The sequence below is a fragment of the Dryobates pubescens genome, chromosome 20 (assembly GCF_014839835.1).
Source record: "Dryobates pubescens isolate bDryPub1 chromosome 20, bDryPub1.pri, whole genome shotgun sequence".
Lineage (NCBI taxonomy): Eukaryota > Metazoa > Chordata > Aves > Piciformes > Picidae > Dryobates > Dryobates pubescens.
Window position 1 is genome coordinate 137,771 of NC_071631.1, and position 23,145 is coordinate 160,915.

The 23,145-nt window shown below is 50.4% G+C and overlaps 1 protein-coding gene across 1 annotated transcript; it reads left to right on the forward strand.

Annotated features, from left to right (window-relative positions):
- The first annotated feature begins 5,738 nt into the window (after positions 1–5,738).
- Positions 5,739–22,357, forward strand: TRNAU1AP (tRNA selenocysteine 1 associated protein 1). Its single transcript, XM_054170328.1, has 9 exons — positions 5,739–5,923; positions 9,293–9,390; positions 10,212–10,311; positions 13,110–13,162; positions 14,104–14,235; positions 17,643–17,762; positions 19,093–19,255; positions 19,717–19,750; positions 20,183–22,357. Exons 1-9 carry the CDS (start codon positions 5,897–5,899, stop codon positions 20,317–20,319), a joined length of 864 nt encoding a protein of 287 aa, XP_054026303.1. The 5' UTR covers positions 5,739–5,896; the 3' UTR covers positions 20,320–22,357.
- The last annotated feature ends 788 nt before the right edge of the window (positions 22,358–23,145 follow it).

Sequence of the window (23,145 nt, forward strand, 5' to 3'; positions counted from 1 at the left end):
ATATTTACAAGCCTATATGGAAAGCAGGTTATATATAACACAATATATACAGGTATTTACAATATATACACAGAAATATACAACAAAGAGAAATAACACAACAAAAATCCCTCCCTGAGGGAGGGATCCCCTCCTTGGAACCCCCTCTCTCCCCCCCCTACCTCCCTTTTTCCCCAAAAAGGGGTTAGAGAGAGAGAAAGGCAAGTTACTAAGGAAAAGAGTTGTCAGTAAGCTTCAAAAGCCCATGCAGGATTAGTGTTTGCTTACCTGAAGGCCAACTCCAGCAGTTCGCAGAGAAGCAGGCAGGGAGAACAGGCTGAAAACTCCAACTCCCCCAACTCCCAAACTGACCTGACCTGAGGAAAAAAAAAATTCCAACTGCTACACAATTTTGTCTGTCCACCAATGAAATTCGTTTAGAATATCAGAATGTTTTGGTTCTAGTACCGAAAACATTAGCCAGTGTCTCAGCACTGCTTGTTCTTAAAGGCACAGTGTCAAACAGTCACACCTGTGGCTTTTCAGCACCATTTTAATTATGGCAGGCTATGGTGGTAAAGAGAATCCTGCCCTACTCAGGCACAGTCTGGGTGCTACAGCAGGACTTTGTGTTACCTATTCCTCTGTGGGAACAAGCCAAAACAGGATTAAATAGATATAGTTTTAAACTCTGCCCATTCTAGGTGGGGCAGAGCAAAGGCTTCTGCAACACAGGAGCATTTGCATCATTGGTTGAACTGCTTTTGGAGTTACACAGGTGTTGCTGTATGGTTCAGGGTGTGACCACAGCAATGAAGAGAAAATATAAGCAGAGTATAGAGGGGGAGCCCAGACCAGGAGACCAAGACCAAGAGACCAAAGACTGCCCTCGAGCAACTCAGGTTCATGGACCAAAAGGCAGTATCTCCAACTGCTCTCAGCTACACTGGGCTCCATCCCAGTGGCTCACCTGCCTCACCCAGGCAGGTATCAAAGTTCTGGACCAAAGCTACACTGGGCTCACCTCACTTCCTGGATCACACCAGGGTCACTACTTGTTGCTGTATGGTTCAGGGTGCAACCACAGCAAAAAAAAAAGATAAAATGCAAGTAGAGCATAGAGAAAGATGCCAGACCAGGAGACCAAAGACTCCCCTTGAGCAACTCGTATTTGTATCTCTGCTCTTAGTGTGGCTGCATGGGATTGGTTAACAAGGCTTTTCTTAAGACTTACTGGCTAGTGATACTCATTAAGCTAGTACAGCTGACTCTTATCTCATCTACTACTCATAAGCTAGCGCAGGTGGTTCCTATCTTGTCTCACAGTATCTCACCCTTAAACACTCAGCCCAGGGGACTTCCCAGATTCTCATGGGAATACAGATTCATCACAGTCCCCCCCACATAGGTGCTAATTTATTTATTTCACCTTAAAACATCATTGGCATAACATGCCACAGCTGGCTTTGTGTGGACCAGAACCATCCTGGCAGACACCCCCAAAGCTACTCTCAATCAAATCTGCAAGCCCAGGATTAAGCCTGTCCTGTGGGATCCTTGTGGAAGATGTAAGCAAAGGAGCCCTGCCAGCCAGTGAATGATTGCTGTGAACATCTGGAACCCTCTGGGGTGACCTACTCACATTTTCATCAGTTCTCTGAGAGTGAATTCCTTGGAGTATCAAGGGGAAAAAAAAATAAGAAACAGGCTGCTTCTCTTTTGACCCCATTCCTGGAAAATGACATCCAGAAGCCGAGATGGCCCTTGGTGAATCCTGGCTTGGTGAGTCACAGCAGTCTGTTATTATTTGATCTCTGTGAGGATAGCTGAGGCCTCCAAAGAAATTCCCTTAAAGAGGTGAGTAAGGACATCCCTCAATGAATATATGAAAGTGGATAAAAACTACAGAGGAACAGGGACCAGTAGATGGTGTGGGAATAGGAGAGCAAAGCCAGCGCAGGGAGCATGTGTGTTCACAGATGGGAAAGCTGGCAAGCGCTGGGAATAAATCCCTGCAGCCCTGCCAGCTAGTGATGGGCGTGGGTATCCTCCACGCTGAAATCTGGATGTTATTCCTCACAGTCATTCAGCTCAGAAGTCACTCAAGCTTGAAAGATATTCCTTTGAAGGAACAGGAGTGGAATGTCCTTGACTTGTTGAATCCTGGCTTTGTTGAGGAATCTTACAAACCCCACAGTACCAAAGAAATACTAACTTGGGACTGAGCATTGTTGCCTCTTCTTCAATACAAGGCATCAGGGCTCTCCCACTGTTCTGTGCTGATTTACAACAAACTAGGTCTGGATAAGAAAACAGTGGACACAGACCTATTGATAACAGACTGTTATTGCCACTGCCTTCAAAAATATCACAGGTTAGAAACAGATTTCACTTGCTGCAAGACCAAGATCAGAATGGCAAACCTCAATAAATAAATGTGAATGTCAAGCTTCAAATCATTTGTAAACATGACATGGAAAAAGATCCCAGATCTCTACATCACTTTAAGCTGTGTTATCTCCATCACACAAGAAATGGTTCTGATTGCATTTTAAGACACCCTCTTGTTCAGTAGTAGAAAGCAGATTCCAGCACCTGTTTCCCCCTGGATTATTTCAATTACTTTCAGAATCTCAGAAGTAATTCCAAGCTCAAAATTTTGCTTTATATATATATCTTTATTTTATTTGTTATTTCAATTATCCCTGGCCAAATTCATCCCTGATCTCAGTCCATTGGCTACAGTTAGCTAAGACAGAGGATGGGCTGACACCAATAACGGGGAAGGCTCTAGCCCAGCAACACACAGTACTGAAGGCAGAAAACCTCTTGGACTCAGTTTTAAGCTCAAGTTAAAAATAGCAAATTCCAATTAAAATCTCCCAGGCCAGATTCTCATGCTCAAACCCATTAATTTTCAAAGCTAAGACCACTCAGGGCCCCCTCCTGGGAGGTACTGAGTGACCTTTAGCTCCAGTGAAAGTTCCTAAGAGTTGCAAGAGCTCATGGGAGATCAGGCTGAGCTCCTAGCGACCAGCTAAGGGACAGCCTGCCAGCACCACCCAGTCCTGCAAGGGGCTTGGGGCTCAGGGATCACCCCTCCAGTAGCTTCGAGTAAATGCCAAGTGGAATTTACTCAGCAGTTCTCAGGATCAAGATCCCAAACCAAGAAATCACTCCTGCCTCAGCAGAGGTGACAAGATGTTCTGGCTACAGACTGCAGACATCCAGGACAGAGCAATCCCCACATCTTCCTGCTGCCTCTTTGCCAGCTCACAAATGTTTAGGGGGGAATAATCAGTTTTTCAGGTACTAATGTTCCTCTGGCAGTGTTTTTGCTCTGTCATAAGGTTAGGTGCATAAACAGCAGTCACCTCAGATACAACACTGAGTATAGCACTTAGAGTCTCCTGGCCCAGCACAGCCACATAATCTTGGCTTCCTTTTGCATGTTCAGTGCCCAACATCCATCTCTATGGATTATCCCAGGAAAAGCAAGTTCTGCATAGCTCAGCTGGAAGGAAGAGTAGGAAAGAGTTATGAAAGATGGTGGGACTCACTTTATTCAGATGACAAAGAACAAAGTGTTGGCTTTGGGTAGTTGTAAGGTAGCAACAGAATGAGAGACATCTTTGAGGGCTCAGCAAACAGATCTCAGTGCTGTTAGTGGAGGAGCTACCAAAATAAACCCCCTGCCTGAAAGCTGCCACCAGGTTGCCAGTGAAAGTGAGGCACTGCCATCCAACATGACCCTATGTACTTTGCCCTGGTGAGGCCATATCTGGAATACTGTGTATAGTTCTGGGCTCCCTGGTTCAAGAAGGGCAGGGACTTGCTGAAGAGGATACAGCAAAGGGCTACAAAGATGCTGAGGGGATTGGAACATCTCTGTGATGAGGAAAGTTTATTCTATTCTATTCTATTCTATTCTATTCTATTCTATTCTTTAATTTAAGGGTGCTGAAGCACTGGAGCAGGCTGCCCAGAGAGGTGGTAGAGTCTCCATCTCTGCAGACTTTCCAAACCCACCAAGCCATTGTGATCCTGTGTGACCTTCTGTAGGCAGGAGGGTTGGACTCAATGATCTCTGGAGGTCCCTTCCAACCCCTGCTGTTCTGTGAGTCTATGAAAAGTGCTGCTTGACAAGGAAATGTCTTTATTGAAGAGTTACCAGCCTTGGGTCATGCTGGCTGTATGGATTTCATGAGAGATTTTGCTATGTTGTAACGGAAAATGGCTTGAAGGTACCTTAGGGACTCAGAGACAAGAAAACAGATAAATCAAACTGTAAACATGTTATTACTCTTGTGATTCTTGCACGTCTGTGGTTGCTGAGAAGGTGATGTTCTAGAGCAATCACTGCTGGCCGTGCTGCAGAGTGATGGTGACAGACACGGAGCCTGTCCAGGATGAATAGGAAGGATGTCCAGGATGAAGAGGAGCATTCCCAGTCTTCTGCAGAAAGGGCCCACGTTCATTTCACTTTTCAACCGCAGGGAAAAGCAGAGTAAGCAACTTCTCCTTCTCCTGCTCGGTTTCGCACTATAGTCGCTGCAGTAAGGGTGCTCCGGAGCAAGACTCGGGTGAGCATTCACCAGCTGCTGCAGGAGGATCGGCTCCGTCCCTGGCGCTGCTCTCAGCGGCTCTCCCCCTACCCCATTTCAGCACCCGAACCACATTCCGCGCCCGGCAGCCCAGTGCTGCCCTCTCGCGGGCTGCGGTCGGCGGAGCAGCAGCTCCTCCGCTCACCCAGCCCCAGCAGCCAGCGCGGAATGTTTGGAGCGTCCCTGTCCTCATCAGCGGGATTTATGTCATGCTGTAGCAACTGCACAACCACAGCCAGGCCCTTAGCAGCTCTGCTACGTGCCTGTGTTTCCACAAGTGGGCAAAGGGCTCCTGCCCCCAAATCCCATCCCCTCATGCCTTCACCCAGGCTTGACTTGCCTTTCTCACTTGGCTAATCATAGCATGGTCGAATGGTCTGGGTGGGAAGGGACACTTAAAAGCTCACCCAGTCCAACCCACTGCAGTCAGCAGGAACATCCCCAGCTAGAGCAGGTTTCTCAGAGCCCCAAACAACCTGATCTGGAATGGTTCCAGGCACGGAGCATCTCCTGCCTCTCTAGGCAACCTGGGACAGGCTCTCCCCACCTTCAGTGTCGAATATTTCTCCCTTCTCTCCAGTCTAAATCTTCCTCTTCCAGTTCAAACCATCCCCCCCTAGTCCTGTCATAACAGGCCCTGCTCTGAACTCGGTCCTTAGCTTTCTGATCAGTCCCTTGATATCCTGACAGGCCACCAGGTCTCCCTGGAGCCTTGTCCAGACTGAACAATCCCAACTCTCTCCAATGGAGGGCTGAGAAGCAGAGAGTTTCATGTGAAATTTTGGCACACCCATCCAGCTTCTTACAACTGCAAGATCGCCTGGATGCTTATTCTTGCCCCATCCATCCATCCACCCACCCACTCCTTCATCCCTTCATCTCCCTGGATCCCTCAACTTATTGACCTCTACTCACACTTTCCCCTCCTCCCTCGGCCACACCAGGCACCCTCCCACCTCTCTCTGCTGCCCAAACCATCTCCTAGCATTCCAAAAACCTCCTCAAGAAGCCCTCAAAGCCCTCTTTCCCCTCCGTACACCCGCCTCCATCGCTGCACGCCCCCGAGCAGCTGGTGCTCCTCCCGCCAGTAGGGGGCGCTGCCGCGGCGATGGGTGCCGGTGGCAGCGGGGGCGCCGTTCTGTCCGCCCGCCGGGCGCCGCGGAGGAGGCGGTGGCGGCGCACCGCGGAGCGGGCCGCGGGCTCGGCGTGAGGCGGCGCCGGCCGCGGCGGCGGGGCCGAGCGCAGCCCAGCCGAGCCCGGGAGGTGAAAGTCTTGGTCCCGGCTGAACTCGCTCCGGGGCCTGCGGGAGCAGTATGGCCGCCAGCCTGTGGATGGGGGACGTGAGTGTCCGGCCGGGACTCGCGCGGGGCTTTGTGAGGCGGGCGGCGGGGCGGCCGCGCCGGAGGGAGGGTAGGGGGCAGCGGCGGGGCAACCGGCCCCGGGGCCACCGCGGGCTGGCGTGTGTTGACTGACTGACTGACACCCTTATACTGACGGACTGACTGGCACCCCCACTCCGACACACAACCACCCTCACACCAGCTGCTGGCTGACACCCTCCCCCCCGGGCACTGTCACGGCCTCAGGGCCCCTCACATGCTCTGACACCGACAGGAACTCCCGCTCTGCTGGGCGCACTCCTGCACACTCCTGTGCACGCTGGCAGACTCACCCTGTGTGTCTGATGCACCCCTGCACAGGCTGACACACAAACACATACTCGGATGCTAACCCCAGCCCATCAGGCACGTGTGTGAGTAGCTACACACTCACTGACACAGACACACACATCCCCCAGAGTCACCCCACTGCCTGCCCAGTGGTCACACACACCACACTGGTGGCATTTAAAGCAGTGTCCTGAGCTGCCCATGCTCTTGCACACTTGTAGGCACTGGCACTTCCATGCTTGTGCTGTTAGGCACTCACACGCTCACAAGCCTGCACGCTCCCAGGGTTTATTTGCTGGCTGATGTGCTCACATGCTGAGAGCTGTATTCTCTAAGGGACTTACGCTGCTGCTGCTAGGCTCACACTTGTGCTCACTTGCAGGCACTCATGCTTGTGTGCCCCTTACCCCTCTCTCCCCTGCCCACACACACCCACTACTCCTGCCAGGATTTGCACTCTCCTACATGCACACACACACTCCTAAGCACTTACACACTCCAATGTTTCCCTCATTCCTGCATATGCGACTGGCAGCACACTCACAGCTGCTTCTTCACCCTCAGGTATCTCTCACTGCTGTGGGCACACTCACAGTGACATACATCCCTTGCCTACCTTCATACACCCCTCCCACTCATGCACCTCAGTCCCTCACTGCTTGCCTCACTGCTTGCCCCACCGCTTGCACACACACACTCACTCACATGGGTACTCACACCCAGTGTGGTGTAGTGCTCTGCCACCCCCCATGCCCGTGGCTCTGCTCGCATGGTGCCGTGGTACTTCGCTGCCTGCCACAGATGCAGTCCCACTGCTCTGTCGCGGTGTCCTTGCCTCCACCACACACTCACACATCTGCACCTACAGATTGGGGCCTCTCACTACAAGGACATTGAGGGCTGGAGCAGGCCCAGAGAAGCCAACAAAGCTGGGGAAGAGTCTGGAGAACAGGGCTGGGGAGGAGCAGCTGAGGGACCTGGGGATGTTCAGCCTGGAGTAAAGGAGGCTGAGAGGAGACCTCATTGCTCGCTATAGCTCCTTGAGAGGAGGCTGGAGCCAGGTAGCGGTTGGGCTCTTCTCCCAAGGAACAAGTGACAGGATGAGAAGAAATAGCCTCAAGTTTCCCCAGTGGAGGTTTAGGTTGGACATTAGGAACAATTTCTGTCCTGCAAGAGTGGCCAGGCATTGGAACAGGCTGCCCAGAGAGGTGGTCCGGTCACCATTCCTTGGAGATGTTCAAGAAACTTGGGGACATGGTTTAATGGCCATAGTAGTGCTGGGTTGATGGTTGGAGTGGATGCTCTTGGAGGCTTTTCCAACCCAAAGCATTCTGTGATTCTGTGCAGATGAGTGTGTGCAGTCCCTCCAGGGGGTCACCTGTGTTGCACACACAGCTTTCTCCAGCCCCTTCCATGCAGGCTGACACCAGCACGTGGCACAGCCCTGCCTGCACTCACGCCCCGCAGTCTCCCTCAGTCTCTCAGGTGTGTGTGTGCCAATGGTCCCACTGGGTGCCCCTCACTCACACACATGAGTTTGCTGTTCCATTGCACATATCCAGACACATCAGGGTGGCTTCCACTGCCTGACACTTGTTCAGGCAGACCCCACAGACCCTGCTGTGGTTTTCATTTACCCACACAAAGTGTTATCTACCACCTCTCCACCATAAAACCATCATCTTTTGCAGCCACCTCTCTCACAAGCAGGCCACACACCCACACACACCTGAGCAGCAGCCACCTGTTGCCTTCAGGAGCCTGGCTTCCCTCTGCACCCCTGGCTCACCTTCTATGTGCTGTCTGTTCAGGGCAGTGCTGCCTCCTGCTTCTGGCAGCCTAGCAGAGATTGTTTCTGCTCTGCATCATGCCTCCACGAGGCATCTGCCACCTTTTGCACATGGAAGTGCAATATGGTCTGCCACTGCAGGAGTCTGCACCTTCTGTCACACACATGAGTGACAGAGCTGCCTGGTACCTGACACACCAGCGCACTGGAGGGGGACACTCAGCTCAGGCCATCTGGCTCACTCACACAGGTGTGTGTATACAGGGAGCTATTTATGCTTCCTCCACACCCTGAGGCCATGTTAACTGCCACACAGAATCATAGAACACCAGAGGTTGGATTGGACCTCTGGAGCTCACCCAGTCCAACCCCCTGCTCCAGCAGGGCACCCACAGCAGCTTGCCCAGGATCACAATGGCCAGGGGCGGTTGGAAGCTCTCCACACGTCTCTGGCCAGCCTGTTCCAGGGCACCAGCACCCTCCCATAAAAGAGTTTCTCCCCCTGTTGAGCTGGAGCTTGCTGTGTTGCAGTCTCCAGGTGCAGCCCTCCCCAGCACTGTGCGCTACACGAAGCCTTCACTTCAGTGAGTGCCCTCCTGCGCTCTGCGTACACAGACATCAGATACCTGCCTGCAGCTTCAGCCCTGTCTGATGCTTTTCACTCCCTCACACGGCACAGCAGCGTCCACCCAGACAGCGCCCAGCACCCCCTGACTCACCCAGGACATGGACGCAGTCGGTGCCCCGTGTGCGGTGCCGGTCCCAGCCCTCCCGTGGGGCGCGGTCAGAGCTGCCCCCTCCCGCGGCGGCTGGAGGTGGAGGCGGCACTGCAGCCCCCGAGCGTGGCTGGCCGGGGGCCGTCTTGCCTGGCGCGAGTTCGCCGCGGAGCCCCCCGCGCCTCTGTGCCCCGTGGGGTGCAGAGCAGGGTTCTGCCCCTGCTTGTCCCCTGCTCCCCGTGGCGAGCGCTGCCGTTTGTTGCTGTATGTTTCTGAGTGGCTTTTGTCCTTCTGTGAAGCTCCCTGTTCTCTCAATTCATGCTGTCTCTTGGGTTCCACTTTGCAGACTGTTGAGCCTGGTTCATGCATGCCTGCTGGTTTTGAGTGGCATCGACCCTCTTAAATGAGTCTTCTTTTTGAAGTGTAAGGGTAAAATACTTCTCAATAATGTTTTAACTGCTTAGGGTGACATTGACACTTATATTCTCCTTTTTGTAAATGCCCTGATCTAACGTTTTTGTTTTGCTTTTGTAGCTGGAGCCATATATGGACGAAAACTTTGTTTCAAGAGCCTTTGCCACCATGGGAGAGCTTGTTCTGAGCGTAAAAATCATTCGAAACAGGTTGACAGGGTAACTGTTTCTGCTTGTTCTCAGTTTGTGCTACCAGCACCTTGGGACTGAACCCTCTGCCCTCTGCATGGCCTTGCTCTGCTCCTGCCGACCTCCGGTGGAGCTTACCCTTCGGCCTTTCCCTCTTGCTGCCAACAGCAGGAGTGTACTGATGGCAGCAATGGAGAGGACAGTTGCTGCCTCTTTGAGCTCCCATCAACAGGCCGAGGGCTGGCCCTCACCCTGCAGTGCTTCAGCGCTCACCCAGAGTGGCCCACGGGTGCCATGCAGCGCCAAATGTGTGTCACACAGCAGCGTATGGGCGGTGTACAGATGCCACAGAGTCCCTCTGGGAATGACACTCTCTGGCCTCTGGGCTTTTGTGACTAGTCCATGTTACTTGTTGCACTGCCGGCAGGGGTGGGCAGCCTGATTTAGAGCAGTATGACAGCCTGTGGAGTTGAGAGGAGTGGGAGGGACTGTAGGCAGCTGCAAAGCAGTTTGGTGTTCCTGTAAATGTTTCATTTCAGTTTGTATTTGTTTAAACTTGGGTGGCAATGTTTCTGGTCCATGAAAGTAGGAAGTAAACTAATAACTAACTGTGAGCAAAGCTGTTCTCTGTGTGCCCATGTTGACTTACTGGTAAGTAGGGGCTATCACTTTGCTAGAGATCCGAGGTTCCTTTGTGGCTTCTTTGTGCTAACTCACGTTTGTACTTTGAAAAACAAATTGTTCTGAGTCTCTAGCAGATTTCCTACCAGTTGTCTAAAAGTGTAATATCCCCTCCTCCAACGTGTTTTAAACCTGGAATCTTTCTCTCCTCTCCTGTGTCGTGTGTTCAGAATTCCAGCAGGCTATTGCTTTGTAGAATTTGCAGATCTAGCTACTGCAGAGAAATGTTTACACAAAATCAATGGGAAACCACTTCCTGGTGCGACACCGGTGAGTAAATAAAAACAACCAGCTGGGGACCAGAACTGGGAAGGAAAAGATGGTGTGGAATCTGTACTTTCAATGCTTACAGACCAATTCTGCAGTTAGCAAAGTGAGGTTTATCTCTCCTTTAAAGTCATGAGCATAAAACTGTTAATGTTCTTGCTCAGAAAATTGTTGGAAACCCACTGATGTCTCTGTGAGTGTCTGGATAAAGTCCAGGTGTAGAAATGCTGTGGTGTGAGTTTTATTCCTGAGCCTATTTCCAAAGTTGGACTATTGAGAAAGCAGAGAACAGCATGGAGAAAGTGACAATGTTTTCTCCTGCAGTCCTGTCCCTCTCCATTTCTGCTCTGTGCTAATTCATTACAAGGTGTGTGTTGTTACAGATGTACAGGGTGACTCTGCAGGTTCACACCGAGCTCTGGGTGACTTGAATTTGCAAGAGAAACAGAGTTGGAAGCCTTGCATATGCTGGCCCTTAGCACACAGAAGTCACTCGAAGCTATTTACAGTGGAGAAGGAGCTAACAACTGTGTAATTGCAATACACAGCAAACACCTCGGGTATCTCAAGGTGAGGTAGGTAGGAAGAAGAGGAGGAGTAGTCCTGGAGGCTAATTTCAGGCTGTTGACTCGAGTGTGTAGTGCATTAAAAGCCAGTTGGCTAACAGCTGTCGGTGTACCCCAGAAGCTGGCTGCGGCAGCTGTGGTGGCCTGGTTCACAAAGCAGCTCCAGAATCACCTCTGTTGCAGTCAGATGAATCAATGCCTGTTGCAGTGTCCTTAATGCCCTGAGGAGAAAACTGGGAAATTCAGGCTGAACTGCTGGAGTGGGTCCAGAGGAGGCCATCAGGATGCTTGGAGGGCTGGAGACCCTCCCTTATGGGGCCAGGATGAGAGTTGGGGCTGTTCAGCCTGGAGAAGAGAAGGCTTCAGGGAGACCTTAGAGCAGCCTTCCAGTACCTGAAAGGGGCTATAAGAAAGCTCAAGAGGGTCTTTTGACAAGGACAGGATGAGAGGGAGTGGATTGAAACCTGAGGGGAAATTGAAAGTGGATATTAGGAAGAAATTCTTAACAGTGAAGGTGGAGAGACACTGGAGCAGGTTGCCCAGGGAGGCTGTGAATGCCCCCTCCCTGGAAGTGTTCAAGGCCAGGTTGGATGAGGTCTTGAGCAACCTGGGCTAGTGGGAGGTGTCCCTGCCCATGGCAGGGGGTTGGAACTGGATGATCTTTAAGGTCCCTTCCAACCTAACCCATTCTATGAATCTGTGAATCTATGAACTCTTTGGTCAATCTTATTAAAAGGGTGGTGTCCCCCATCAAAAGGGATAGGTGAGAGGCCTGGAGGTGCCTGTTTCACCTGTCCTCTTTAATATGCAAATCAGAGCCCATGGTTAAGAGAAGCTCATCTTAGGTGCCTTCTACAGTCACTAGAGAGACAACGAAAGCAGCTCCTGCAAGGAGTGATGGATGGATTAGAGTTTGGTTTGGGGAGCACCCATCCTTACAGCTCAGTTCAGAACAGGGTGTTGTGCTGAGGGGATATTTACAGAGCACATGGAGAGAATTGCGCATGTCAAACATCCAGCATAGGCAGCCTAAATCAGTGCACTCAGAAGGCAGCTGTTCAGCTCTTCTCTTGCATTTAGAGACTTTTTCTCTTGTTTACAGCAAAGTGAGTGTGGCTCACCCTTCTCTTTATTTTCAAATGCTGAATCAGCCACAGGGACAGCAGCCACAGTGCTGTGCTGTCTCTGTTACAGAACCAGTGTCCCCAGCTCCCATCTGAGTGGAAGCCCTTGCAGGTCTCATTGCCTTTAAATCCAAAATAGTGCAATGAAGAGCAAATGATAAAAGTCTTCAAAGTGGAATCTAAATGTTTGGTTAACTTGTAAGTAGTCCACAGAGAGATTTGTGTACCCCTGTGCACCAGTGAGTGCAAGTGTGCAAGGAACAAGACCATAGCCTGGAGTGAAGCCTTTGCTCTGTTTCCCAGTGAAACACCTCAGCAGGTACAGGAGCACACTGGGCTCTCCACTACACTGCCAGATGTCCTGATCTGTAGGTTAGGAGCTCAGCGTGGGCTGCTAGCTTTGCCCAAATTCCCCTTGGATTCTCTCTGCCCCTGTGGAGTGCAGAGTGAGATCTGCTTTGGAAGCCTCTCGGGAGATTATTTTGAATCCCCTCTAGCTGAGAAGGGGCCTTCAGCATTGTCTTATGCTGGCTGGGTGAGTTAGGACACCAGTGTTCTGGTGAAGGAGTGCAACCCTGTGCTTGCTCCTCTGACAGACACGTTTCAGAAAGAAACAGCACTGCGGCGAGCCTGCTTGGGTCATTCTGTGCCAGGCATCATGTAGGAATGCCTCTGGGATCAAGACCCTTGGGGCTGGGAGGCAGAAGGTCAGCTGCCACTTACATCTTGGCCTGGACTTAGATGTGAGTTGGGCACAAGTTGCTGAGTGCTGATTGGATGGACATGAAGGGAGGGAGAGGAGGAAGGCTGTGCTTGACTGAGGTAATCTGAAAGAGCTAAAAACCGAAGTTGTTTGTGCAGTCAAACAGCTTTCCATGAAAATGGCAGCAGCCATTCACCTTTGGCCAGCTTCTCCCTGCAAGAGTAAGGGAAGGAAACAGAAATTTGTTCCTAGTAATTTAAATCATTTCACTGCTTGTTGAAGATGATTATCCAGTTTCCAAAACAGCACTGGATGTCTGTCAGTATTGAGAAGCTTGTGAGAAATCAGCTTATTGTCTTTTCTTCACAAAAACATTTGATACTTGGATTCATTTTTGCCTCGTTTCAGGCAAAGCGATTTAAGTTGAATTATGCAACGTACGGGAAGCAGCCAGACAACAGGTAAATGCTCCTGAGCCACAGAGCAGCTTTGCTGCTTCAGCTCCTGAACAACTGCCCTGCAAAGAGCATTCAAAACACATAAAGCCACAAGCCGAGCCGTGCCCGTTGTTAGCAGAGAGGAGGATAAATGTCAGCTTTATGCTTTGCCTTTGTGGGACAGGGTGGATTTGTCAGGGGTGGCTTTGTAAGGGATTTGAGCTTCACAGCTTCCCAGCACCTCATCCTTGCAGTGTAAGTTAAGATCAAAGCACCGAAAATGGCAAATCTATAAATAAGGCATCAACATTTTCTTGCCATGTTAGAAATCTGGAGATATCCTACAAGATCTGAGGGGATCTTAGAGCTGCATTTCAGTGCCTGAAGGGGTCTACAGGAAAGCTGGGGAGAGGCTGTTCAGAAGGACCTGTGGGGATAGGATATGGGGCAGTCGTTTGAAACTGGATCAGGGCAGATTTAGGCTGGACATCAGAAGGAAGTTCTGCACAGTGAGGGTGGGGAGACACTAGAACAGACTGCCCCTGAGCAGAGGTGGTTGAGGCCCTGACCCTGAGACATTTCAAGACCAGACTTGAGGTAGCCCTGGGTAGTCTGCTCTAGTTGGAGATGTCCCTGCCACCTGCAGGGAGGTTGGACAAGATGACCTTGGAGGATCCCTTCCAACCCAATGCAGTCTGTGAATCTGAACTAAGCAATGAAATTATCTTGAATAAAATGTTTAATTAAAGAGTAGTGTCAAGCAGGTTGTGCTGCTGGATTAACTTGGAGCAGTGTCACTGAAAATTTGTCATCTACACAATTGGTGACATTTTAAAGTATCCATGAAATGCTCTTTTAGTATCACTCCTCTGAAACCAAGCATTTAGGCTGAATGTTACCTGTCACTCAGCATGCCTCTTGGGTTGTGTGTTTGTGCTTAAATGGTTTTCTTCTGATTTCTTCAGCCCAGAATATTCTCTCTTCGTGGGAGACCTGACCCCTGATGTGGATGATGGCATGTTGTACGAATTCTTTGTCAAAGTTTATCCATCCTGCAGAGGTGGAAAAGTTGTTTTGGACCAGGCAGGAGTATCCAAGTAAGTCATCTCTTTCTCATTCTTTTCTTTCCCTTCAAGTGTTAGTGCACTTCTGAAATGCTGAAAAAGCTCTAAGGAATCTATAAACAGCATTTTGCAGGATTCTCAGGTGAGTTTGGGCTCTTGCACTCGTGAGGATGCTATTTTCCTGTGTCTTGTTTCAGATAGGGTAGGGCAAACAATACAGTGAGTCACTGGCAGGTGCTTAGTAGCCACCTTCTTCATCTTTACTGCAGAAGTTTTGCCAAAAAAGATGTCCGCAAGTTGAATTTGTTGATGTTATTGAAACATCTTCTGGGCAGAAAATGAAATTCTTTTCCTAGAAGAGGGACCCCCTGGTGAGCATCTTTGTGTTCTAAACAGAGCATGGCTTCAGTGAGAGGCAGTATTCTGATGGAACACCTATGAGAATGTTGGGATAAGTCTTTAAATGTGGCTGTAGATCTCCCCTCTTTCTCACATACGATTTCTCAGCCTTAGACTTGCTGTTTTGAAGGAACCTCTGGAAGTCTCCAAGTCCAGCTTCCGTCTGAGCAGGACTACTGCTGCACTAGGTCTAGTCAGCCATGAGTTGTGTAGCCTGGAAAAGCTCCTCAGGATGGAGACAATTCAACCTGTCTAGGTAGCCTGTTCCCGAGCTGCACTACCTCCCTGGTGATGAAGTTCTTCGTGTGCAACCTCAGCCTCTTGCAGAGCTGCTCAGTGAGCCTCTGGCTCGGGCTGTAGCTGCCACCTCACCTGGGACTGACACTGCTGGGGTGGGCTCTGGGTGCAGTGCCAGGCTGTTGCTGCCAGGGATTTTGTCGTGAGTTGTGCAGTTACTCAAAAGCTGAGGCAACTGCGAGTGTTGGTGTGAAGTGAGAGAGGAACCTGGGGCTTGTGGATGTGCCTGGTGAAGGCTTGGCCCTTCCAGCTAGGGCTGACAGATCAGGAAAGCTTCCTCCTCTCACCACCTCTTGTTCAGGCTAGAGAGAAGCTGGATCTCTGATGCCATAGTGCTATGCCTGCTGCTTTCCTTTCTGCTAAGGCTGCAGGCTTGGGGGCTTATGGCTGCAGAGCCAGGACAGAATTCTGCTGGGGAGGTGCTGACCATGAAAAAATGATTTCTTGGTTTGAAAAAACAAAGCACCTTGAAAAGTCAGGAGCACTCCTGTCTGCATCTCTTCCTGTACACCTCATCCAAATCTTAGCTGTCCACCTCTGGTTTGGAGCCACCAATATCCCTGAAAGGCTGCAAACACCTAAAACTGAATTAAACCCACTTAAAATTTTACTTAGAACCATAGAATCATTTTGGTTGGAAGAGGCCTTTAAGATCATCAAGTCCAAGATCAGGACTGGGAATGGTTTAATTTGCCATGGTCCTTTCACAAACATCAGTGTGTCCCCACACAGAGTTTTGGGTTTGATTGCTTATAAATAAGGCCCAGCTTTGATTTGATCTTTGGTGTGTGAGGAGCACACACACATAGGTGTGAAGCAGATGCTTGGGCTTGGATGCAAAGCTCCTTGTGTCAGGCGCTGGGTCTCATGGGGCACCAGCTGCGCTGGAACAAGCTCCAGTGTGGCCCTACTACAAGAACTAAGTGATGCCACTTTCCAGCTAGTGTGTGACTTGGTGCTTAGAAGTTCCCACAGAGCAGCTGATGTGCTGTGAATTGACACCCCTTGCTTAGGGCTGGTTCTTGTCCCCAGGTGGACAAGCTGTTTCCCTCCCAGATCCTTTCCTTCACCCTGATGGGTTCTTCATTAACTTCCCACACCTAAGTCTTTGATCTTTCTGTTGCGTGAGGCAGCCTGTCCCATCATGGGCTCTTGGCACTGGCCTCCTGGATGTTGTTGCATGGCTTCTGACTCACTACAGCATCAGAATCCCACGCAGAGGACTGCTGGGGCTGGAGGGGAGTCCATGTTCGTTGCCTGGCTGTTGTCCAGTGCTGCCAGCAGCACAGTAGAGGATTGCTGCAGAGCCCAGGGGGGCTGCTTCGTGCTTGCCCTCTTCCAGTTGTGCTGTCAGGGCAAGTTTTAGCACCTTGAAGTGAAGAGCTTGATTTCAGGCCCACTGTTGAGGATGCTGCTGGACTGGGCCCTTTTTAGGAGTGGCAGAAAGCCTGGCTGAATATTTTCCTCTCAAGAAAAGGACTCCATGAGAAGGTGCACCCCAGGCACTCCTACAGCAGAGCAATGCTGTCCTTCAGAGGGGGGCAGTGCCCACAGCCTGCCAGTCCTATGCTGACTCACAGCTGATTGGATTATCTGTAGTGCACCCACAGCAAGTTTGCAGATGGCATCAAGCTGAGTGGGGTGGTTGGCGTGCCTGAGGCACAGGATCCACCAGAGGGGTCTGGACAAGCACAAGAAATGGGCTCATGTGGACCTCATGAGGTTCAACAAGGACGCACATGAGTTGGGGCAACCCCCAGTACACTCCAGTCTGGGGGATGAAGGGCTGGAAAGCAGCCCTCTGGAGAAGGACTTGGGGTGCTGGTGGGTGAAAAATCAGACATGAGCTGGCACCGAGTGCTGCCAGTCCAGCCCCAGCCTATCCTGGGCTGATTCCCAGCAGTGTGGGCAGCAGGGGCAGGGAGGGGATTCTGCCCCTCTGCTGCACTCTGCTGAGACCCCCCTGCAGTGCTGGGGCAGCTCTGGAGTCCTCAGCACAGACAGGGACCTGTTGGATCAGGGCCAGAGGAAGCCACAGCAATGCTGGCAGGGCTGGAAGCCCTCTACTGTGAGGCCAGGCTGAGAGAGTTGGGGTTTTTCAGCCTGGAGAAGAGAAGGTTCCAGGGATACCTTCTGGTGGCCTTGCAGTGCTTCAAGGGTGAGCAGAAAGCTGGGGACAGAATTTTGAGCAGGGCCTGTTGTGACAGGACAAGGGGGGATGGTTTTGACTGAAAGAGGGAGATTGAGACTGGAGAGAAGGGAGAAATGTTTGGCGCTGAGGGTGGGGAGACCCTAGCTCAGGTCACCCAGAGAGGTGGGAGATGCCCCATTCTTGCCACCATTGCAGGTCAGGTTGTCTGGGGCTCTGACCTTTCAAGGTCCCTTCCAGCCCAAAGTGTTCTGTGATTCTGTGATCTGCATCCTCCCAGTATGGATTTGAGGCTTTGCTGCTATCCATGCATTGTCCTGTCCTGTCTCCGCTCACTTCCAGTTGTCCAGTGTCCCCTGGCACAAGAAGTACTTCACATTGGTGAAGACCTGACCACCACTGCTGCAGCTGGGGCCTGTGGGTTCAGGTACTTTCCAAAAGCTGTCACTAGATCTCTGCTCAGAGCAGGGCCAGCCCCAGCCAAAGACCTGGGGGGGGGGGTCAGAACAAGTTCTGCCTTCACCATAAATATTTGAACAGTGGAGTGGGGGTGCTCTGCTGTGTGTTTGATGTGAGCTCTTCTGTATCTCCACAGAGGTTACGGGTTTGTGAAATTCACAGATGAACTGGAACAGAAAAGAGCCCTGACAGAGTGCCAGGGAGCTGTGGGCTTGGGCTCCAAGCCTGTGCGCTTGAGTGTGGCTATACCCAAAGCGTGAGTATGAGAGCAGCCAGGTGGGAGATCAGCTCTGCTTTCAGATGTCTCTTAGTGCTTTGGTACATCTGGATGTTTCCATCACAAAGTGAAGGAATGTAGTAAACAGATGGAGTAGCAGAATGCAGAGGGAATCCAAAGGGTTCTAAGACTGGATCAAGAGAGAGCGTTGAGCGCTGCCTTGCATTGTCGACAGCCAGAGGCCCCATGCTGGCTTTAGACAGAATTCTTTTTAATGTCTGTGTTTGTTGCATTGAAATGAAATGGTCTGAATCTGCTTAGTGATTTCTGGATGGCAAAGCACAATTACCTTGCTAATTCTGTTGTGATGTCTACTAAGTCTAAGTCTTTTGGGGCAGGGATTAACTTTTTTTTCTGTGTTTGTTCAGAACCTGATACAGTGAGATCCTGGTCTGACTTGGGGCTCGTAGCACTAGGGTAATACGAATCATAGTAATTGCTCCCTGTTTGAATACTATTGAGATTTTCAGTGACCTCAAAAGTCTTGGGGGGATAAGGAAGAGAAAAGCAGCCCAAGGGGGGAGTGCCATGGTGAGAAGACTGACGTTTCCCTCTCCCCACTATTTCCATCACTGGCCACAGCTTTATGTGTGACATATTTTCATTGTCAAACAATATTTGTCATCTCATTAATTCAAACCTCAGTGAGCAGGTGGGGTTCCTAGTTCCTTGGCAAAGGGAGCTGTAGTCAGCTTACAGGGTACTGAAGTTTATTTTTGTATTGCTTGTCATGCTCTTTAATCCACAAGCTCTTCCAGCTCTGCGCAGTTCAGCGGGCATGGGGGCAGCAAGCTCAGGCTTTGTGACAGTGACAGAAGGGAGAGGGGTTTGTCAGTCTTAGCAATAAAACCCCAGTTTCTTTACAAGGCTTCAAGTCTTGAACTCCTCGTGTAAAGCATGACTCAGTATCTTGTCTCAGGAAGCTTCCCATTTATCAGAAGGAAAAAGGCACCTGAGAATCTGGATCGTGGTTCAGGATTGTTTTAAACTCGAGGGTCATAGTCCTGAACTTTTCCCCTCCCGAAGCCAGGAGGTGAGACTGAATTAACTCCCAGAATGACAGCAGTGTTAATTAGTGACGATCACTATGAGTGCAGGAGAGGCTGTTTCATTTCAACCACTTCTTTCTCTCTGTGAGTGTATGCAAATGATAATCCCTGCTGCAGGAAACAGCCTGGTTTGAAAGACTGCAGTTTGCATGTTAGGCTGAGCCTAAGCTGTACCATGCTGCACCTTAAGCTGTCTCATTGCTTGCTTTCCCACTTGTTCTGCACTATTTGCGACTTACTCCTGCTCTGTTCTTTTCAAGCAATCGTGTGAAGTCGCTGGAGTACAGCCAGCTGTACAGCTACAACTACAACCAGTACTACCAGCAGTACCACAGCTACTACGCGCAGTGGGGGTACGACCAGAACACCGGCAGCTACAGCTACAGCTACCCGCAGTACGGCTACACGCAGAGCACCATGCAGGTAGGCAGCAGCATGGAGACCCTGGCCTGCTGACAGGCACGGGGGGCTGCCAGCTCTAGAGACCCTGGCCCAGGTGGTCCAGAGAGGTGGGAAATGCCCCATCCTGGGAACGTTTCCAGGTCAGGTTGTTTGGGGCTCTGAGCAGCCCGCTCTAGCTGCAGATGTCCCTGCTGACTGCAGGGGGTTCAGACTGGATGAAATTGAAAGGCCCCTTCCCACCCAAACTATTCCATGATTCTATGGAGACACTGCCTCCTGCGATCAGCACAGCCACCCAGCTTCACCACAGGAGATTCAGAAGCTTAGTGTGGGATCTTCCCTGTGGAGTCTGCTGGGAGTGGAACACAGGGCTCAGGTGTGCAGAGTTCTGTAGTCTGTCTGGGACAGCAGAAGTCCAAGGTGATGCTTGTAAAAGGCCAGATCAATATCTGCTGTCCTAAGGGCTTTGTTTTTCCTTGCAGACATACGAAGAGGTTGGTGAGGATGCACTGGAAGGTAAGTTTCTCATGCTCTGCTGAAGCTGTCTGTTATGCGCTGATCAGAGAGTGTCTCTCAAGCTGGCCCTTCATTTCCATGTGTGACACCCCCTTTATCTGTCAGTAAATATGAGTTCTGAGAGGAGCTATGGGTCACTGTCACCTAAGACAGCTGCAGCCCTATTTTACCATTGCTGTTTCTACTCTGAACCTTGTCAAGACTGAAACTGACTCCAGCAGCAGTGAGATTTTCATCTTCTATATAAGACCAGGCTGGATGAGGCTTTGAGCAACCTGGGCTAGTGGGAGGTGACGCTGCCCATGGCAGGAGGTTGGAAGTGGATGATATTCAAGGTTCCTTCTAACCCAAGCCATTCTGTGATTTATGGGCTGTGGGGTTTTTCCTAACACCTTTGGCGTGCAACCTCTTTGTCTGTCTTTCCCCCTGTAGATCCCACACCTCAGCTAGACGTCCACGAAGCAAATAAACAGTTTATGGAGCAGAGTGAAGAGCTCTATGATGCCTTGATGGACTGTCATTGGCAGCCTTTGGACACTGTCTCCTCAGAGATCCCAGCTGTGCTATAGCCTCATGGCTGAGGCGCTGTGTCTGTCTGAGGAGCCTGCAGCGTGCTCCGGACTCTGCCGCTGCACCCAGATCCTGCAGTGGTCAGGGGTGGCCCTTTGTCCACCCAGATCTGGTACTCGAGGTACAAGGAGGGCTGTGGCCTTCCCTGTACGGAATGAATATCATAGGAGCATCATGGTAACCTTTATTCATGGTGAAAAACTAGAACTGCAACAGTTTTAGTCCCTTTGTCTTGAAATGAACTCTTACTACTTGTTGGGAATTGTAATTTATAAACTTCCAACCAGCTGGCACAGGGCAAAGACTCTGCTCCAACATACAATAAAGAAGTTGGTATTTTCAGTAAAATTACCCTTGGCATTCTGGTTCCTGCCCAGTTTTCTGCTTTGCTGCCCATTCACTGTCTTCAGTCCTTCAATCCAACTCTCATGAACGTCAGCTTCTAAGAAAATCACTGTTGGATGCCACTAAAGCGTCTCAAAAAGCTTTCTAAGTGACTGTGTGAGGTTGACCTGAGCCTGGGGAAGAGCCATGTAGATGGAAGCTGATGTTCTCTTTAAGATAAGCTGTGATCATGATCTAGCAAGCTGATAGCTCTGCGTTCTTCAGCAGTCTACCTGAAGAGCATTTTGGAGAGTAAAGACAAAAAGGAGCATTGTAAAACTGCTGCAGACTGATGCCTTCTGCCTGGTGATCTCCACCTGTGAGGAAATAATTCCCCATCAGTTTAGAACACCTTTACCAGCAGCCTTGTTTCAATGGCATTATCATGCCTTTCTTCTCATCATGGGCACACACTGCTGCTTTTAACATCTCATTAGGATGTTAAGATTTCATAGCATCTTCCACTGTCCTGTCAGTGACTGTGGTGGAGCTGAAGATGTGGCAGCAGAACCAGGACAGAGTGATCTAGTTGAGATAATGGTGCAACAAATTGCTGCTGCCCTGGCAGAGTTTCCTGTGGATGGACAAGCAATACACTTAAGCTGATATTATGTTGTGTTAGAGGTGAAAGCAACAATAATAGCACTTCTGTACCTGTTCTGAGCCCTTCTCAGGCTTTTGTGCCTTAAACTCTTGGAGAAATAGCAGATAAAAACTACCTGTAACAAATGTCTATCCAAGGAGTAGTTTGGGAACTGAAGCTGCTGCTGCTAAGCATTTGCTTGCCTCCCTGCCCATGCAGATGCGGACATTTGCCACAAGATTGAAATTCTTTCATAAAGCCTTCTGCTACACCTTTGTGTCCCTAATTACAGCCTCTGACAGTCTGTGGTGTTCCACCAACTGCAACAGGAAGCGCTCCATCAGCCTGAGGGGAGTGGTGGCATATCCTGGACTTAGTGTTGGCTCTGTGTGGTCTAGAGCACAGCTCTGATGAGGAGGGGCTGAGGAAACTGGGCTTTTTCCAGCCTGGAGAAGAGGAGGCTGAGGAGAGATCTTCTGTCTCTCTACAACTCCCTGAAAAGAGGCTGGAGCCAGGTTGGAGTGAGGTCTCTTCTCCCAAGGAACAAATGATAGGATAAGAAGAAACAGCCCCAAGTTGCCGCAGGGAAGGTTTAGGTTGAACACAAAGAACAATTTCTTCCTCCAAAGGGTTGTCAAGCCCTAGTCCAGGTTGCCCAGGGCAGTGGTGGAATCCCCATTCCCTATAGGGGTTTCAAAGCCATGGAAAGGTGGTACTGAGGGCCATTCTTGGGTGGTGCCCTGGCAGTGCTGGGTTAAGTGTTGGATTTGGTGGTCTTGGAGGTCTTTTCCAACCCTAAGGATTCTGTGAGACTGTTCTCTGGTTCTGTGATTTCTGAATGAGTGGATCTAGGGGACTGCTGGGCCTCTGCATTCCTGTCTGTGATTTTCTCCCTCCTGCTGTGCACCTGTCTGTGCTGTGGGCTGGTAGCAGTCTCCTAACCCTCAGTTGCTCTGAATTTAAGGAAATGAGAGCCTTGAGCCCTTAGTGGGGAGGAATTTAGAATACACACATAGAATACATAGAATAAACCAGGTTGGAAGAGACCTCCAAGATCATCGCGTCCAACCCATCAACCAATCCAACACCACCCAAACAACTAGCCCATGACATGAAGGGCATGAAGGCCAGCAAAGCTTCCCCACCAAACTCAGTTCACGGGTGCCAAGCCTGTTTCCTGGGGCCAAACTTCAGGAAGGTAAAGCTGAGAGGTAAAGTCCTAGGGGATAGCTGGTATGTTGTTACCCTCATAAGGAGGAGAGGAGTCCAGGAGTTGCTTTGGAAGTACAAACTGTGGTTTCTTGAGTGATGTGAGAGATTGTTTAACTTCAGCCTAGACCGGTGAGGTATCCTGCAAGGAGGTTGGAGTGAGGTGGGGTGGTCTCTTCTCCCTAGTATCAGGTGATAGGAGAGGAAATGGCCTGAAATTGTGATAGGGGAGGGCTAGGTTGGAGATTAGGGAAGATGTCTTTGCTGGAGGAGTGGTCAGGGATTGGAACAGGCTGCCCAGGGAGTCCCCATTCCTGGAGGTGTTCAAGAAACCTGTGGCCATGGCACTTGGGTCCATGGTTTAGTGGCCATGGTGGTGTTGGGCTGATGGTTGGACTCAATGGTCTTGGAGGGCTTGTCCAGCCAAACAATTCCCTGAATTCTTTACTGGTGCTGCAGGGCTCAAAATGCCCACACGTTGCCTTTTAGGAGAGAGGTAGATGTGAGGCTTTGGGCCACGTCCCCTCAATGTGTGAGCCACTGTTCTGGGGTTGTTTGTGAGAATCTGAACCAATGTTCTTTGGAGCTGTTAGTCCCTGTCTGTCACTTACTCATCTTCATGTTTGTTTTCAGCTCCTGGCCAGTATTG

What these genes read in the sequence shown, in the direction of transcription:
- TRNAU1AP (XM_054170328.1), top strand. Translation starts at nt 5,897, where the DNA reads ATGGCCGCCAGCCTGTGGATGGGGGAC. An exon ending in ACACGCAGAGCACCATGCAG is followed by an intron (nt 19,256 to 19,716) that starts GTAGGCAGCAGC and finishes TTTTCCTTGCAG; the next exon opens with ACATACGAAGAGGTTGGTGA. An exon ending in TGGTGAGGATGCACTGGAAG is followed by an intron (nt 19,751 to 20,182) that starts GTAAGTTTCTCA and finishes TTCCCCCTGTAG; the next exon opens with ATCCCACACCTCAGCTAGAC.